Here is an 18,254-nt window from a genome sequence, read left to right as displayed (position 1 = left end):
CTACATCCCACAAAGGCTCTATACACCAAGTATCTTGGAAACACAGAAGCAAACCAAGGTGGCCCATCTTGAACTCTGAACTATAAGGAGAACACAGAGCTAGAAGTGGGGAGACATGGGCATGACTATGCCTAAGGTGTTTAATGTGTTTTGCCTGTCCCACTGTTTCATCTTCTTGGGCTCCTTTCATTTGCATATCTTCTACTCCTCCCTCACTCAGGGTTTTATCATTTTACCTTGTCCATTTGGCCTGCCCATCCTATTTGATTTTATATTGTGTGAATTTGTTTTACTATTTCATTTTGTTATTGTAATTTATTTTATTTTATTTTTTGATCTATTTGTTCTGTATTTGTAATTTACTGTGTTAGATAGTATTTTTAGAAGTGCTTGGCCTCATGTTAGCTGCCCTGAGTCCCCATTGGGGAGAAAGTTGATTGATGTTGTTATTATTGTTGTTGTTATTATTCCAAGATCAGGTTATCCCACAAAGATGAAGTACAGTATCAGGTCAAGGAAAAGACCTGTCTCTATTTTCTCCACAACCCATTCCCCCAGCTCCTAACTGACAACTGGAGAAAAGTGCAAACATGGCCCTTCTTCCATGGTGCATTCCAGAGGTGTAGAACTGGGTCAAGGACCTCCAGGGAGGGGTTGCTAGAGAGAGTAAGTTTTTATTTGCCAAGCAAGAATAGTCCAAATGTATCACTTGCTTGACACTTTCAGGTGGCCTGTGAGAATCTCAAAGTATATAATAAAGATTTTAAGAAACAAACTGAAAGTGCCAGCTGTAAACCAAAATTCTGCAAAGTAAATTAATAATTCATATGCAACAGAGGCGATGGAGACCCATCTCTTTAGCTCAAGGGTGTGAAATCTTTGTCCATCCAGATGTTTTGGACTCTAAATTCAAACATCCTTTTCCATTAGTCAAGCTATATAGGAGATGAAGAAAGCTGCAGACCAAAATATCTGAATGGCCAAAGTTTACCCCAGCCCTGTCACAAGTCTTCCCAGAAGACTCCAGTAACAGATTGGAGGAAGTGTGATTATCACAAGCAAATGTCTTCCTCCTTGGAGACCACACATTTGCTTAGGAAGGAACCACGTGATTTCCTTTCCCCAGATAGTATCTTCACAGTGCAGCTAGTCAGTGCCAGCCAGTAGCTTCCACATCACCGGGTTGGAAAATCTGTGCTGCGATTTTAGCGGAGCTATCTGGTATGTTGACCCCAACCTCAAAATAGTTTCAGCATCTTGGACAGGTCAAAGCTCAGTCTAAAATCTGAAATAGATTCATCAGCTCATTGCCATGCAAGCCACCTGCTGTCAATGAGTGCAATGTGAAAGAGAGTAACAAGAATGGTGGATCCAATGCTCCTCTATAAAAATGAATTGTGCCACATGTGAAAAACAAAAAGATAAAAGATATTCAGCAGTAGTTGCCAGTTTGAAGATTTATGGAAACACCTTCCAAAACCATAGAAATACAAAAAAATGTTATATCTCTTCTTCAAACCTTGGCTGTGAATTACTTTAATTCACCATACCTTCCCACTAAACGTGTCAATTTTCTGAACTGTATTGGAAGTCTCATTCAGAATAAGGTTGCTGTCTGTAATATGATGCTTGAATAATCTTTAATTACACATATCTATTTTAATTTCTGCAAAGTTAATTACCTGTGAATTGCTGATTATAGAATAATCAATATTGGCTTGGGTAAGAAGAGAATAATACCATAATTCCCAAATATTCACTGTCAATCTGCTTCCCTCTGAGAACACCCCTTCTGTCTTTCTTTTGTTAACAATATGAACATCAATGTTGCAAAAACACAGTTAATGGAAATTGCTAACTTACCACAGAAGAATGTACAGTACCCAGGTTGGCAGTGTGAGACATTTTGACTGTAGATGAACCTCGGTTTAAAGAGTGTGACCTACTCACAGCAGACTGTCGGGAAAGTTGTACCACTGGCTTGGCAGAGAAAGGGCGGTTTTCAGTATGTATGGCCAAAGCGGAAATAGATCGAGGGCAACTGACTGAACGCCTGATAGGACCTGCTGCTGAGGGGGCAGATGAATAAGATGGGACTTTTTTAAGAGGTCGCTTCCAGTGCATTCGACCTGCAAAGAAATGCAATGGTTAAATAAAAGATTAGATTTCTTTTTTAAAAAAACACCACATAAAGAAGGATTCTGAAACACAACTATATATATGCAGAAACCAATTATTTAATATATTTTATGGGGTTTTTGAAAGCATGATACCAATTCTGACCTTCACAGGACATGCTTGACATCTGTTAGTTTCCAGCAAAACAACGTCTGTTTGGGGTCCATGTCTCCTCACCTGCACCCTACCCTGCAAATACAGCTAGTAACTACATTTTTCCATTGAAGGGCTCAAAAATAACTCCAGAGTATGATTTACATTGTGCAGGACTACAGCCCCTATCTGTATCAGCAGTTTTCTTTATTTTTCCCCGTGACTTGAGAGACTGCAAGTCGCTTCTGATGTGAGAGAATTGCCGTCTACAAGGATATTGCCCGGGGACGTCCAGATGTTCTGATGTTTTACCATCCTTGTAGGAGACTTCTCTCGTGTCCTCACACTAGAGGAAGCATCTCTTTCTCCTAGAATGATATAGTTGTGCTCCTGAACAGCTACAGTGATATTGGAAGCAGAAGAAAAGGTCTAAATTCAGTTGTTGGATTGGTAACTCTACATTTATAAAATTTCTTTCAATTCAGTAGGTCTTCTATAATTGGGACTAACAACTGGAATCCAGACTAAAAGTATCTTAATTCTTCTCCAGGTTGTAATAGCAACCAATCTATTTCTGGAGAAGGCACACTCAGTCAGCTACAATCACATATATCTGTTATTAGATTAAAGTGGTGTCAAATTAAATTAATTCAACAGCCCACCTTTGAAGAACTTGGAAAGTCCATGCTTTCAGAATATTGTTACAAGAGTTTTGAACAGTAGCAGAGGGTTTTTGTTTGGTATTTTCGTATTTGGATAAATATCATGTTACACTTATTGTTACATAAACTGCACTGGGCCTCTGCTTTCTTACATACACAATTTAAACTTTAAAATTAAAAATGGCTAAGACACAGTCCATTTATGACCATCTCTCATGATATTAGTCTACCTAATGAGATTAATAATGAAGCCATTAGAAGTATTCCATCACCTGCTGTAGTATGGGCCAAAGGAGTTACTTCTGTGCACTTTCTGTCATAACAACCAGAACATGGAACTCTCTGCCTGGAGAGGTTAATTTGGGCCCTTCTTACCTAGGGTGCATCTACACTTTAACAATTTGACACCATTTAAACTTTTCAATGTTATGGAATCCTGGGATCTGTAGTAGGATGAGACACCAGCACTATTTGGTAGAGAAGGCTAAAGGTTTTGATACCCTACGATTCCCATGATTCCATAGCACTGACCCATGGCAGTTAAAGTCATGTCAAATTAAATTCTGCAGTACACATGACTCCTTGCATTCTAATGTCGAAGAAAAGACTTTGGCATTCAAGAAAATTTTTCACCTGTTTCATTTTCCTTTCCCCCATCTCTTTATTGCTTTAGATTCCCAATTTCTGCTTGTTTAATTGACAGTTGTGGGTTTGATATGTACAGATATGAGCTATATATAGGGAGACAAGAGTAGGGGGTGCCATTTCACATCAATGAAAGCAAGCAGAACAGTAAATGCTAAATTGAAATGGAAAAATTTCGGCTTTCCAGATGTCTTGGTCTACACTACGCATAAATCCCACCCAGTTTGGCCAGTAGCAAATGTTTGTGGAGATTCTAACCTCACATATCTGGGGAGCCCCGGGTTTCCTACCCCTGCACTACAGTCCTCCTGCTCATCATCCCTTCAGGTATGATATGACAGAATGAAGAGAGCAGCACTCAGAGGATATTTTCCAAAGCAATATATAGTATCTTAATGTAATAAAAGTGTAATCTCTTCCTCTTCTGCCTATGCACAATAAAGATACAAAATTACTTCATTTATAGGTCATTCAGAATATCTAATGTTTAGGAATTTTAAAAAAACTCTCTCCTTCCCTCCCTCCCCCCCCCCTCCATACACACACACACACACACACATTTTGTATTTATTTAACTTACTAGATCGTTCTAGCAATTTCCTATCTTCAAGATCAAATGAGACATTCTTCTCCTTTTTTACATTTTCATCTTCTTTCTCAGCATCCTCCTCCCAATCGGACATTTCACTGCTACTTTCACAGCTGCTCCCACTGCTGTAGTTCTTGCTCTTCTTCACGAACTGTGCACTCTCTGGCATGGAATACAGGGGCTGGTAGTGGGACAAGAGGGGCAAAAGAGGCATGCATTAAAATCTCTTCACAACATCCAGGAGTGCAAAACACTATTAAGTGTTTAAATGTGTTTACACCTTGATATCTGTGTGGCTGATAGTGAGTGCAGAACTAAGAAATTTGGAACGGAAAAGAGAAATAATTTATGAAACAACTGGATCTTTACATAACTCAAACATAGATGGATACAAGATAGGATGGATGGATAGGTAGAGTTTCAGTTATGCTTTCATCTGATTGAAACGATCTACAGCACTTAGATACAATGCCAGTCAAATCTTTTGTACTTTGAATATCTTCTAAAAGAGGTCATTTCAACAGACATGTCTTGCAAAGCAAGCATCATCTTCCTAAACTTCCTCTACCATACAATTAGTAAAGAACAGTTTAAAATTTCTCTCAGTGAAAACAAGTTCTGACCAAAGTCAAGTTGTTAACAGAAAATGCACCAGTCTCAAGGAACACAAGAGGATTAAGCTTTAAAATCTTACTTAAGTAAAACCTAAACATTTTACTCTTTTGTTAAATTTGTCGTGTTTTCTTGGATGAGTTGGGGAGCTGCTTTTAATGCCAGCCATTGTGTCTGTGATTTTTTTCTTTACCCAATCACATTAGGGTTTGTTGAACATTAAATACATCTGGCGCAAAGCAGACACTTCCCGTCAGAGCAGGCAGCAACTGAGCTGGGCAGAATTCCAGAAAAATTTAACATTTTAATTTAAAAGGGTATACAGCGGTCCGGGAAGTCCAGGCAGTTTTCCAACAATTCTGCCCTTTCAAGACCTTTCTACCAAAGGTCCTTTATTACCTTTTTACAGAGCAATTGCCAATGCAAAGCTATTCCTCACAATAGACTCACACATTGCATCGGTTACTTCAATATTCAAACTGTGTGGGTGGCTTTGATCACACGGATTCTGCTCTTTGCTCGGGATGTAAAGCTTTGCTAATTTCATTCTTATAAGGGAGAAACAAGTAATTTATTCAATTTCCTCCTTACTAATAGGACATCTTCAAAGATTATGCTGCTTTCAAAGACATTTTATGACTCTCACAGCTCAGCACTGATATCCCTTCTCTTTAAGTATCTGATGCTCCTACCAATCCTCACCACTGTGTTGACTTACTATCATTCTCTACTGTAGGGATGCTGAAAGGTCTACTTAAAAGGTTCAGAATAGCTAGTCTAATATTTTTAAAGCTGTTCCAAATACCAAATATTACCTCAGACATTACCAATTTGATTTAATTTCTTAAAATGTAAAGGGTATCAAGCTTGTGAATGAGTTTAATATTCTTTAGCCCAATCCCTAGAAGCTATCAGCAATTTTGAGTAGACTAAGTGTGTGTGTGGGATGGGGGAATGCTTTCACTGTGGTGATAGGTCTGTGAATCTGTGGATTTTTCCTCAGTTTTAATAATTCAGGCAGGTGTCGAATCCTAAGAGCATCAGCTTCTACAGTCAGCTTTTCACCTGAGAGATCAGCTCTCTAGGAATTTCTAGTCCTTCCAGCACAACTCTATGGTCAACATTTGCACAACTTGAGGATATAGGAATTCCTAGAGATAACAATTTAATCAAATTCACAAAAGGGAAACCTGCAAATGGCCTATTGCTGTTGAAAGGAGTGATGAAGCAATTCAAATGCTGAGTAGAGACTAATCACATTTTCATTATTTAAATTGTCTTCCTCCTTCCCTTTCCTATCAGCAAACAGCAGTGGTAGCAAACAGCCAATCCCAGAGATTGAAGGCTGCTGGGGCAACAAGAAGAGAGAGAACTATGGAAACTGGGGTAGGTAATTTCCTCCCTCTTGTAACAAATAACTAACCCATTGATTGCTTTCCCCCAAGCTCACAAAAAGCTTGTGAAACTACAGCACATAGAGAGAGAAAATGGAGGTACCCACTATACTATAAAAACAGCCTGGAGCCAGGACTTCTCCTCACTCACAATTATTGTTGTCAAGGTTTCCGGTAACAACCAAAAACAATGTCTAATTCTGAGGCATCTAACATGGGATAGCATCCCTGTGGTGTCTGTTTTCCTGATGAGTTTTAGTTACCTCTGGGTTGTTGTAGGTTTTTTCGGGCTATATGGCCATGTTCTAGAGGCATTCTCTCCTGACATTTCACCTGCATCTATGGCAAGCATCCTCAGAGGTAATAGTTATCTCTCTTTTTTTTGCTTAGATCCTTCATCTGGTTTGAAATTGTGTTGTAACACTCAGAGCTACAACTTTGGCAACAACCAAAAGCACATATCCCAAATTGTGGGTCTTGAGTTATGGCTGCTATCCATCTATCTATCTATACACACACACACACACACACATATGCATGTTTTGGATAGCATAGGAAAGAGTTAACACCCATGTGGTATTTGTTATGCTGTTCATGCCCCTATTCAGAATATTTCACCTCACTTTCTGTTCCTGTGATAAGTGGATTTTGAAAAAGAAATTGGCTTATTGTGGAAACAAGGATTGGTGAGAAAGCTTCAATAGAGACACATTTTCCCCATGATAATTCTTTCAGGAGTGAATTTCCCTTCCTAGGGGTAGATTTCTCTCACTTCCTGTTGTCTCACCCCTGTTTTTAACTGTGAGTCATTTGTACGTCAATGTTTGTAACTCAGGGACTGCCTGTAGTGTCTTTTGGCCATGACTACCTTAAACTCTTGAGAGCAGAACAGAGAGTTAGTAAAAATAAGAAGTCAGTGGAGCATCAGTGGAACTTCATGGTTGTGAAATCAAGCACTGGATCGCTCCCCTTCCAAACACTCTCAATATTGACAGGTTTGCTGAGAGAAAAACAAAATGAGTCCAGCCCACTTTCACATTTATCAACATTTCCACAAGTCTTTCCTAGTTCAGTCCATCCTCTTGCATTATAAACTATTACAATCCAGCCTTGGAAAGAAATTAAAATAACAATACCACATTGCTGGGGAATAAAACCATAAGCAAAGGAAAGAGGACTTGGTCTGTTAATTCTCACTGTAATCCCATATGCATATGGGACATTATAACCAGTCAGGGTCATTTATCTTCCAAAATGCAAGGAATGGGGAAAGCAAGATCAGGAGACAGAAAACAGCCAAAGGAACAATGGGCAAGGTCAGATAATTGTCCTTCCTGCTTCCATAAAGCAGACACAAAGCAGAACATCAGCATGAACAATTCTCTTGGAACATATCATTTGCTGCAAGAAGGCTACGCTCCCCACTCATGACTGTTAATCTTTTTGCCAGCTGAGCCGTTATGTTTTTATTTGTCTGTTTTCTGATGATTCTTCAGTGAAAAGTAGGTCACTCGACATAAAGTGACCAATTTATCTTCTTATTGCTGTGCAACACATTCAATTGAGGATTGTGGCATGCCCTATAGTCCATCAAATAGTCTACAGCCCTGTCATTAGTCTAGCATTGCAGCGGGGTCAGAAAGAAAAAGAAATTAAGGAGCCACCTAAATGCCCCAGTTTTACCAGGAAGACTAATCTACCCCAAAATATTTGGTGGAAGCTGATAATTCACTAAGTTAATAGACCAAGAGTTCTTTTAAAGATCAGGAAATTGCTAGATTCAGAATTTGAGATTGTTTTAATTTGTTACTCCCAAAATCCTTCAACCAACAATAAACTGGCCTGCTCTTAGGTATGACTTTGTCAATAGTATCTATAAAACCGTGTAGGGGGGAAAAACTAGTCAAGATCAGAATCTAAAGTTTGAAGCTGGCTTGTTTCCTAAACCTAAGTAACAACCTGGTTGACAGTAATACAAGGCAGCATTCCCAAACCTGGTGACCTATAGGTGCTTTGAAGTATAGTACCATTCGGCTCCAGCTACCATAAATATATGCATGTGTAAGAAAATAAATTGAACTATGAAAGACTTATAGCAATTTTGATAATGTGAAAAACCTATCCCAGTACAAACACTGCCATATAATCCAGTTCAAAACAGATAATCTGAATTTTATATGGCAGTGCAGAAGGGGGCCTGGAGAAAACACTTCTCTAGATATTACTAAGTCTTCCATGGTGGTTCTATTGTATGCTTTGCCCAATACCCCAAGACATTATTTATTTCAAGTAATAAAACTGGAGTTTCAGATTACGCAAAAATCATATTACATGAAGGATCTCAGAACAGATCCCTCATGTAATTTTTCTGAATTACAAAATCAAATCATGTTCTGATACTTTGCATTTGCAAGTGGGAGTGACAGTATGTATGAGAGAAAGAAAAAAAAGATAACAAGGATGTGAACATTGGTATTATGTAAACATGCAGCAGTTCAAAGAGGTATGACATTGTTGGATGCAAAAGAACTGAATTAATGCTAGTGAACGTTTTCCAATAAGAAAGTACAAAGTGCCCTCTTGTGGCTATAGAGGAGAAGTACACAGTAAATCAAAAGGTCAAAGAAACTATCTCACAGCTCCAGTATAAGCTAATATCTTGCCATATAACTTTAAAACAGTAAATCATTTTCTTCCTTATTGAGGCCCTGTCTCTGAGCAGGTAATTCATTATTACAGACACTTCCATAGCAACTTATTCAATCATCTGTTCTCACTGCTGTCATTTGAGAAGATGGAGCAGTGTCAATAAGCATTTGTCTCTATAAGTTGGTCCAAGCATTTATGTCATTATTTCTTTCTTTTTACTTTACAGAAAGTAAGGAGCGCAGGACCTTGTGAAGGGCAAACAAGGGTGGAAAACCAGCCCTTCAGTTGTTGTTGGGACTGCAAGTCCAAGCAGTCATTAACAGCATACTCAATAGTGAGGAATGCTGGGTGTTGTAATCCAACAACATTTGATGCGTTCTATGTCCTCCACTCTGAGACTAGAGAAATACAATGCTGCATTCACTCATGCCAACATTACTTCTTAAACTTTTCCACTTTCAGCCCAATAAATGTTTATGTGATCCAAAGTACATAGGAATATAAAATAGGTATTATAAATACCTCATGAAAATAACTCATGAAGATCCATGTTACTTCCAAGCCTCGATCACATGCACCTCTTTACCACTGTGCTGCTACATTCCTAAATTCTATCTTTTGTATCCTCAATGTGACTAAGTACAAATATATGTCAAGTAATTCCATGAAATACCTTTGGTCCACGTGGTTTGACAGATTTTCCCATTAGTTTCTCATCGTCCAATTCACATTGTTCTAGAAGATCCAATATATCTTCTTCCTGAAAAGGATTGACATAAAAGCCATAATGCAGATGTATGAATGTGGCAATTTGCTTTGTATAAAACAATTGTTGTACTCCGCTGAAGAGTTACAGTAACCTAGTTAGTTATTTTGAACTCAATTTTGTCATCTTTTATGAGCACAATGAAATCTGCTCCCTTGTATATTACAGCTAAACCCTTAGGCATTTTTACAGCATCTTTCAACTCAACATGAACAACTCAGCATCCCTTCACATTTGGGTAAATATTGTCATGCAGAGATACCTCACACAAGCACTATGCAACCCTCATGTAGAATAGCAACACTGTGCAACACATGACAATGGCTGGGTTGCACTGTATAATGTGAAATGCACAACTATCACATGCAACTTCAGTGTGCAACGTTGCTGCACGTGCAACTCTGCTTTCAGCAGAATATGGGTGCATCTCCGCTATATAAGTAACTCCACTTTATCTGCCAGGGCTCAATGCTGTGGGATCCTTGGAGTTGTGTTTTCATGAGATGTCAGCACTATTTGGTAGAGAACGCTAAAGACCGTGTAAAACTACCACTTCCAGGATTCCATAGCATTGACCATGGCACTGAAGTGGTATCAAACTACATTAATTCTCTGTTGTGGTATGGCAAATAATTTGTCCTACATGCATAACTTGACTTAAGCATGTGTATCTCACTAATGGAATGCCAGACAAGACTGCCACACAACAGGGGTGTGCCATTTGTGGCCATCTAGGTACTGATGGACTACAACTCTCACCATCCCTACCCATTAGCTTTGCTGACTCAGATTCATGGACTCTCCAGTCCAATAACACCTGCAAACAACCAACTGCCCACCCCAGCTATTCAGAAATTCAAAGCACAACTTTTCTCATGAATGCTAAAACAGGAACATAAAATATAAACTTTTTTGAAATTAGTATTTCCTTAAAAGGCTACATGTAGTTTAAAAACCAGGCATTTAAAATACTGCTTCCATCTACTGCAGTTACACTGAACCTATAGCTCAGATTCATCTCCTACCATGTCTGGCCCTGATAAGAGTTGGAGAGCCAATGGTTCTAAACCCCCAGAATGTCTACCTGGAGTTTTCTAAACAACACATCCCTTTTCCATTTAGAGTCCACTTAAAACAAAGCAGGGATACGATCAGTGAAGGCACATGGGCACAACTAACAGCCAACATAATTCCAGAAATAGGCACGTATGTGTCTTGTTTCAGCAAGTAGAATGAACATAAATGATCTCAGCTACATCTTTCTTCAGAAACTGATCTTTAAATACAGCTTAGGGAGCACAAAATATTCATGGGGAAGTGTTAACACTGCACAAACATGACAAGAAGTGTGAGGTGATAGCAATCCAATGGTACCTTCATCCTTTTCAGAGGGTTGTTCATTTCTCGTTGAAGTGATGCTGCTCTCCCAGAGAGGAATGTCTGAAAGGCAGCAGCTAAAAGAGTTTCATATTTTTCAAGCAGCAGCTTATCATCAGGAGGGTAAATCCGCCTAGGATTTTAATAAAGGAGGAAGAAAAACAAAGAAGCAGAGACAGGGATTACAATCTACAGAGTTTATTTCCAACACACATGACATTGACATGAACAAGAGTCACAAAAGGGCAAAATAGCTCTGCTTCAATTCTGTCTGACAGGCTGCGCCTATGAGATTATCGGCTCCACCTTAAGCACAATACTAAATCAAAAATGGGGGAAATGGAATGAAAAAGGAAGAGGGGCCGACCAAGGGCAAGATGGATGGATGGCATCCTTGAAGTGACTGGCTTGACCTTGAAGGAGCTGGGGGTGGTGACAGCTGACAGGGAGCTCTGGCGTGGGCTGGTCCATGAGGTCACAAAGAGTCGGAAGCGACTGAACGAATGAACAACAAAAAATCAAAAAAGATTGGGTGGCATTGGGTGGCAGATTTGCCCATTGTTCATCATCAGTGTGAAGCACAGACTGTGAAAACACTAATTCTAGTTCAATGTCTTCTGTGGATGATTTAACCAGGTGTGTCAAGTGTTAGCCAAGATATAAAGCAAAACAGGAGCAGAGTTTATTGCTGTATGAAAATATAAAGCTTTAAGTCTTTGAATACCCAATGAAATCTCAACTTCAAGTATGAAACATTAACCAAATAATGCACTCATAATTCAGAAGTATAGTACATTTACCTGAACCTCATAAAATATGTCCTCTCTTGGAATTTTACAGGTCCTCCAGGCAATTCTATGGTATGCTTCTGCTGGAAGTTACCACAGAGTCATCTTGGAGGACTCAGCAAATTCATGGAGGATACATCTCTAGTAGTTTTCTAGATTTTCCAGCATGAAAATCTAGAAAGTCATTCATTTCAATAGGATTCACGGTTACCCTTGGTTTTCTGCTTCCACAGTAAATTCAGGAATATATGCCCTGTTAAATAAAGTAATGTATAAAAAGTGAATTTACTAACCAAGGAATACCCCAAAAGGGAGTGAGAAATTCATTAATGGTTGGCTTCTACCTTTATCATTCATGAACCCTTATTTCTCCTTCCCACAAAGCTAGGATAAATGCCTACCCCAGGCAACGCTATAAACTACCACTACCAGACCTTGAAAAAAGTTACTTTTTAAAACCACAGCCCCCAGAAAACTCCCAAACAATTCAGCCAGTGAACTTAATATACAGTTCTAGTATACAAAAGGAACTTCTCAATCTCTGGTTACAACCACTGTTTAATTGATGCAGATCAGCTAAAGAGGTCAAATCAGTTGGTACCAAGAAGTGGGTCAGACGTTTTTCTTGACAGTCATTAAAATGTTAGAAAAATAGCAAAATATCTCAATGGTCCTGGATTTATAAATAGACAAACAATGACTACAACATGATACATGTAAAATATCTTCACATCCCCCATGGGACCAGATATTGTTACAATACATTTCATTGTCCTACACTTTTCTTTAGCTATGCATTTGTGAGCAAGATTGGTTGCAGAGTGAAATTTGGGGAAGGATCCTAGCTCAGAGGATAAACTCATGCTTTCCGTTCAGATACCTTCTTTGCCAGCATCTTTAATTAAAATGATCAGCAGTGATTGGAAAGACCTTGATGCCGGGCACAGCAGACAGTATGAAATAGATTGGCAAACTGTCTGGCCTTGTGTGAGGTAGCTTCCTATTTGTCTGTGACAGTAACAGGCAGGTTGCCTTTCAAGGATGCTTGCCCATCATTACTGATCTTGTAGCTTCAACACTCTTGATAAGTTTCCTTAGAAGATAGTCTGAAAACAGGAAAGAAAGGGTTTTGTCTTCTGTAATTAAAGCTAATCCATGGCTGTGCCTGACACAAAATGTCCTGGTTGAATTGACCCATTCTCCATAGCATGCATGCATGCATATATATATAACACACACACACACACACACACACACACACACACACATATATATATATATATATACATATACATATACATACACACACACATATACAGAGAGATACTGAGAGTGAGAGAGTGTGTGTGAGAGAGAGCAACCAAGTGTTCAACTGAGCTGTCTCAAGCAAAAGATAGAAAGTGCCTGCAATTTAAAGAACTGCCTTATCGCATCAAGCAGAAAATCAGTTCACTATTCTCTCCAGTTCTCAAGAGTATACAGACTACAGAGTGATCTGAATTATGCACTCAGTATGTTAGACCAGAGTCTGGATGTAACTAGTCACTAGAGATGTAATTCTTTCATTCCCAAAGGAGCAGTAAGTATTTTTAGCAATTCTTTTCGAACACTCTGCTTTCCATATTCACAGACTGTGTATTTACAGATTCAACCATTCATGGCTTGAAAAAAAATCCTCCTCCCCCTTAAAAAATCCTTCAAAGTAAGGCTTGACTCTTCCATTTTATATAAGAGTTACCATGTTACTATATCATTCTATGTGATATTGGAACTTGGGCATCCATGTATTTTAGTATCAATGAGATTTAGGGCCAGGGGGGTGTCCAGGAACTAAGCCCCAGTTAATATCTGTTTCATATGAAGAAAATGTTGAAAATGTATTCTGCACAAAAACTGACACAAGGCTTTGCAGAGAAAACAGTATTTTCTGCTGAAGAAACAGAATTTTTGCACACGCACACAAAGGGTGATATTTTCTGCACACTCACTAAATTTGCACAGAATAAAACTCAAAGTACAAAGATTCTTGTCAACTCAGAATTCTCCTTATTAAACTTTCCTATCTTTCAAGTAATATGTATTTTATCCATTTTTAATATTTTCAAATATTCTTCCTATCCACAATACTCACAATCAATAAGCTACTGGCAATTCATTCTTTTCTCCACTAATGATGCCATAAGTTGTATTACTGTTGTCACTTCAAAAGGGATGAAAAAACTCCTTCCGTGGCATAATTAATCTATATAGTAATGGATATAGCCTCACTAATGGTGAAAAAAATGGTATCGCTGTTGACTCATGCTAAGCCTTGTGCTTCTACATTCATTTTTTTTAAATAGCTAAATGCTATTTTAGTTACTTTTGAGAAATTGCAAAACATTTACTTTTAAATGTAACTATTGGTTTGGTGTTTATTCATTCAGTCGCTTCCAACTCTTCATGACCTCATGGACCAGCCCACGCCAGAGCTCCCTATAGGCCATCGTCACCCCTAGCTCCTTCAAGGTCAATCCTGTCAATTTAAAGATCCCATTCATCCATCTTGTCCTTGGTTGGCCCCTCTTCCATTTTCCTTCCATTTTCCCCAGCATCATTCTCCTCTCTGAGCTTTCCTGTCTTCTCATGATGTGGCAAAAGTACTTCATGAGCAAAGTTTATTGATTAGTCCACTGACAGTATCAACATTAAAAACAAAAACAGAATCATACACAAATAGACAATAATCACTATCCTAGGACTCCCATAATAGTGAACTAACATACATTCAAACTTGATTAAGTTAAAAGATAATTAAAAATATCATCATTAAAATGCCAAGGTAAAATTTCAAACCACAAAAATTAAAAAAGAAGGTTAAAACAAAGGTTAAAATAGACCAGTTATTATACAATCCCAAGCCACTTCAGATATCTGCATCACCCCTACAGTTTACCCCAATCTCCTCCAGATACGCAGTTCTCAGCTGAGTTGCTTTATAAAGGAAAAGGGCTGTTTGGTGTGTTATCTTAGCATTCTGGCCAGCCATTAAGAACATAGTTTTGATATGGGGATCCCAGTGAGTCTTCTGTATAATGAATGGTCCGAGGTATTGATTTCTCTCTTTGTTGTACAAAACACAACTAAACAGTACATGTGTAATATCCTCTACCTCTGTTGCCCCACAGATACAGAAATGTTCATTATATGGAACTTGGTTAAACCTTCCATGTTTAACTATTGTATCTGTCCAAATCTGGTTCTAGTAAATACCCTCCTCCTTAGATATGTACTTCATCTTTGCCTCTAATATCCTTCCCTCCAGTGAGCAATCGGGCATTAGTCAAATCCTTGGAGTGGCTTGGCACGATAAAAGTAAAAAACTACTTTAAAAATGTCACTTTCCAAGCTCCAGAATAAGATCTGTACTGACACTAATGCTAGTTAGAGTTAACTTTTTTCTGAAGCAAGATTGAAAACAGGGCAAATTCATCCTAGGCAGAAAATGGGAGCACAACAAAGCCATGGCTGAAACAATCTGTGTCTTCGCTCTGCACCACATGTCAATTTTGCTGAGTATAATTGCATTTTAAACCCCAAAAACTCAGTACCACTTTCAGATTTTACTGCACTAATTTTCTCATCACTCCTCCTATTACTCACCAGAAGCCATCTTTGCCCAAACAATTTAGGCATACAAATGTTCATCAGTTACAGCATTATCCTATATTTAAAAATTCTTTTGAATTGAAAACTAAGATTATTCAATTACCTGTAATTTCCCATATGCCTGTTTTCATGTTCCTCTTTGGAGATCTGCTTGCGTACTTGTGCAAGTGTCTCTTTCTAAAAAAAAAATCAAGAACATTTAAGAAGTGATTGACCATGTTAACGGGCAGAGTCTGAAGATACAGCTTATATATGTATAGTTTCAAAATATAATACCAGTTCTTCTCTCCTTCTTTCTAGGGACCGCCGTTGTTTTTCCCAGTCAGAAGACACAGGGGACAACCTTTTCATTGAACCTTGACCATAAAGTCTCTTCTGAGCCTCTGCTTTCTGCTTAGCTAAATTTTTCCTTTTATCACTTGTCCTGAAACAAAATTGACAGCAGACATGATAAAAATAACATATCCATCAAGCAGGGAATGTAGCTGGGCTGAGGAGGTGTTGAATGATGGCATTGCCCCCCAAAATAAGAATTTGGTCCTCATGAAATTTTCCATCAGTCTCCAATTTCTAGCATGGCAGAGTTCCCATTTGCTCTGTTCCCATTTACTGTTTAAAACAGTTTAAAAAAAACCATTAAGAATATAGTTACTAGTAAGATTCATGATTAGAAAATAAAATACAGCACATCATACACATGATTTTTAATATAATGTTGTTTGTTTTGTTTTTAACTTTTGGAAAATAAGAAGTCAATTTCATATTGTTTTAAACTTCTGGGATCAGTCTTGGATCCAACCTCAGGAAAAAAAATGGGGTATACATTCAAGAAATAAGTAAAAGAAAATTCACCAAATATGTGGAGTCAAAAATGTATCTACTCTAACTCCAGCTTCAAAATAAAAGCACAAATGCCTAGATTATTATATATTCACTTTCAAAGGAATTTAGGAAAGTCTTCTTGTTCAATCATTTTAATTGTTTATCAATCTATCTAGTCTCTTGGTGATTCATGTGGTAGGGATGAATACTTTGTGCTACTATTTGGCAACAGTAAATTTGTTTTTACTAATTAATATTGATTTGCTATTTATGAAGGAACTGGAGTCAGAATCAGAGAGTGCATTTACATGGTAGAATTATGCAGTTTGATACCACTGTATCTGCCATGATTCAATGCTATTTAATCCTGGAACTTGTAGATTGGTGAGGAACTAACATTCTTTGGCAGGGAAGGATATGGACCTTGTGAAATTACAACACTTTTGATTCCATTGTATTGAGCCATGGCAGTTGAAGTGATGTCACGCTGCATTAATTCTATAGAGGAGAGGCAACCAGAAGTAGAGTTGCAGAACAGAAACATAGGTCACTTCCAGACAGCACCAAAATGTGGGACAAATAAGTAGGGCAAAAAATCATGGGACCTGACAGCAAGTCCAAACACAGACCTGTCAGCCCCAGTAAGTGGTCCCCTGCCATCCTGACACCTTCGTTTGTAGCGGATTTTAGGAATCCGCAAGATGGACATGGGACACCTGGTGGAAGTTTACTTTTTGTTTTTTAATTGAATCTCCAAGATGCACTGGACCTGATATGTGCTCTTGTAGATATCTAAATGTACACACAAGCAGATTTCTTCTTATCTCTCATTCACTCTACTGTAAATTCAAGATCTGCTTAATTTCGTAAAGATCAGAACAAAGGAATGGATGCAGAGTTCTCATTGTGATTGGTTTACGTTTGTTTTTCCATTTAGCCACCTGTGTGTCCATGGCTCCATTTGTTTACAGCACAGATCAGCTATTTTGGGATTTTAAAATGCACACGTGTACTCAAGCAGTCCACCAGGGATATATGAATGAAATCGTGTGTTTCTATGACTGCAAAGATATAATCATGTGAATATGAATATTTTCCCACAGAATTTGGATTTTAAGTGTACCTTTTTAGCACGCGTTTTTCATCTGTTAATTTGAATAAGTATGCATTTTTGTGAAACGTCATTTCACCCTGTTTTTCTATTTAGACACCCTCCCCCCCCTTTTTTATCCTGGTTTCTTTTGTGTTTTAGAGCCTAAATAGAAGGGCCCACAGAGTCAAAGTCAGAGATAAGTTTTTGGCTTACTGACTCCACAGCCTCGTAATGCGAGAAATTTGAGGATTTCATTGGGTGGAGGAGATTTCTTATTTAGGTAGGAAATACCCTAATTTCATACCACTATCTCCAGCTACTCCCTTGTTTCGTTATACTTATGACTTTGACAGCAGGTTAGTAACCATGACCCAGCAGGCAAAAATCTACGAGGCACGGGGATAAATATGCCGAAGACCAGAGGTTTCATTCATCCACACCAAGTCATGCAACAAATCAATTCATATCAAAAAATAAGAAACTCAACTATAACCCTCCATTCTTACCTGATAATTTTCCAAATTTCAAACTAAAGCATTAAGCATAACATTGCGATTGTAATTGCAGATTTTGTTAAAAATATTCCCAATGTTGTTATGTTTAAATAGTAACACAATGTCCTAAATTCAACTGTTAGTCCTAACTAGGGTAGACCAATGGAATACATAGGATTTAAATAGCTATCCACTTACTTATACATGAATTGACTCTGCGAGTTTACTTTTGTCCACGTTAACAGTCAGATTTAGGTCAACGTCTGATAACATTACTTATTTCACCAGAAAAGTAATGATGTTAACTGGTTACTCCTAAAATACCAGGGAAGTGATGCCTCTTAGGAATTTTAAGTAGATTTTTAAAAGAAAAAATAAGTAAAAAAAAACAATTAACAAATAAAAATAGAAGAAAATCATCATCAGCCAGCTGCACTGCTTTTA

At 38.1% G+C, this 18,254-nt stretch overlaps 1 protein-coding gene across 10 annotated transcripts in view; it reads right to left on the bottom strand.

Moving 5' to 3' along the window:
• Positions 1–18,254, bottom strand: part of TTLL7 (tubulin tyrosine ligase like 7) — an 84,616-nt gene that overhangs the window by 22,676 nt on the left and 43,686 nt on the right. For all 10 annotated transcript variants that reach the window (XM_067467800.1, XM_067467804.1, XM_060773822.2 and 7 more), the window contains 6 exons: positions 15,678–15,825; positions 15,505–15,578; positions 10,963–11,098; positions 9,496–9,582; positions 4,159–4,348; positions 1,864–2,129 (listed from right to left, as the gene is read on the bottom strand). In XM_067467800.1, the coding sequence (XP_067323901.1) occupies positions 1,864–2,129; positions 4,159–4,348; positions 9,496–9,582; positions 10,963–11,098; positions 15,505–15,578; positions 15,678–15,825 (901 nt within the window). The remainder of the gene's footprint in view (positions 1–1,863; positions 2,130–4,158; positions 4,349–9,495; positions 9,583–10,962; positions 11,099–15,504; positions 15,579–15,677; positions 15,826–18,254) is intronic.

The sequence above is a fragment of the Anolis sagrei genome, chromosome 4 (assembly GCF_037176765.1).
Source record: "Anolis sagrei isolate rAnoSag1 chromosome 4, rAnoSag1.mat, whole genome shotgun sequence".
In the NCBI taxonomy this organism is placed as follows: Eukaryota; Metazoa; Chordata; class Lepidosauria; order Squamata; family Dactyloidae; genus Anolis; species Anolis sagrei.
The sequence above is the reverse complement of the archived record's forward strand: the minus strand, read 5'-3'. Positions and strand labels throughout refer to the sequence as shown.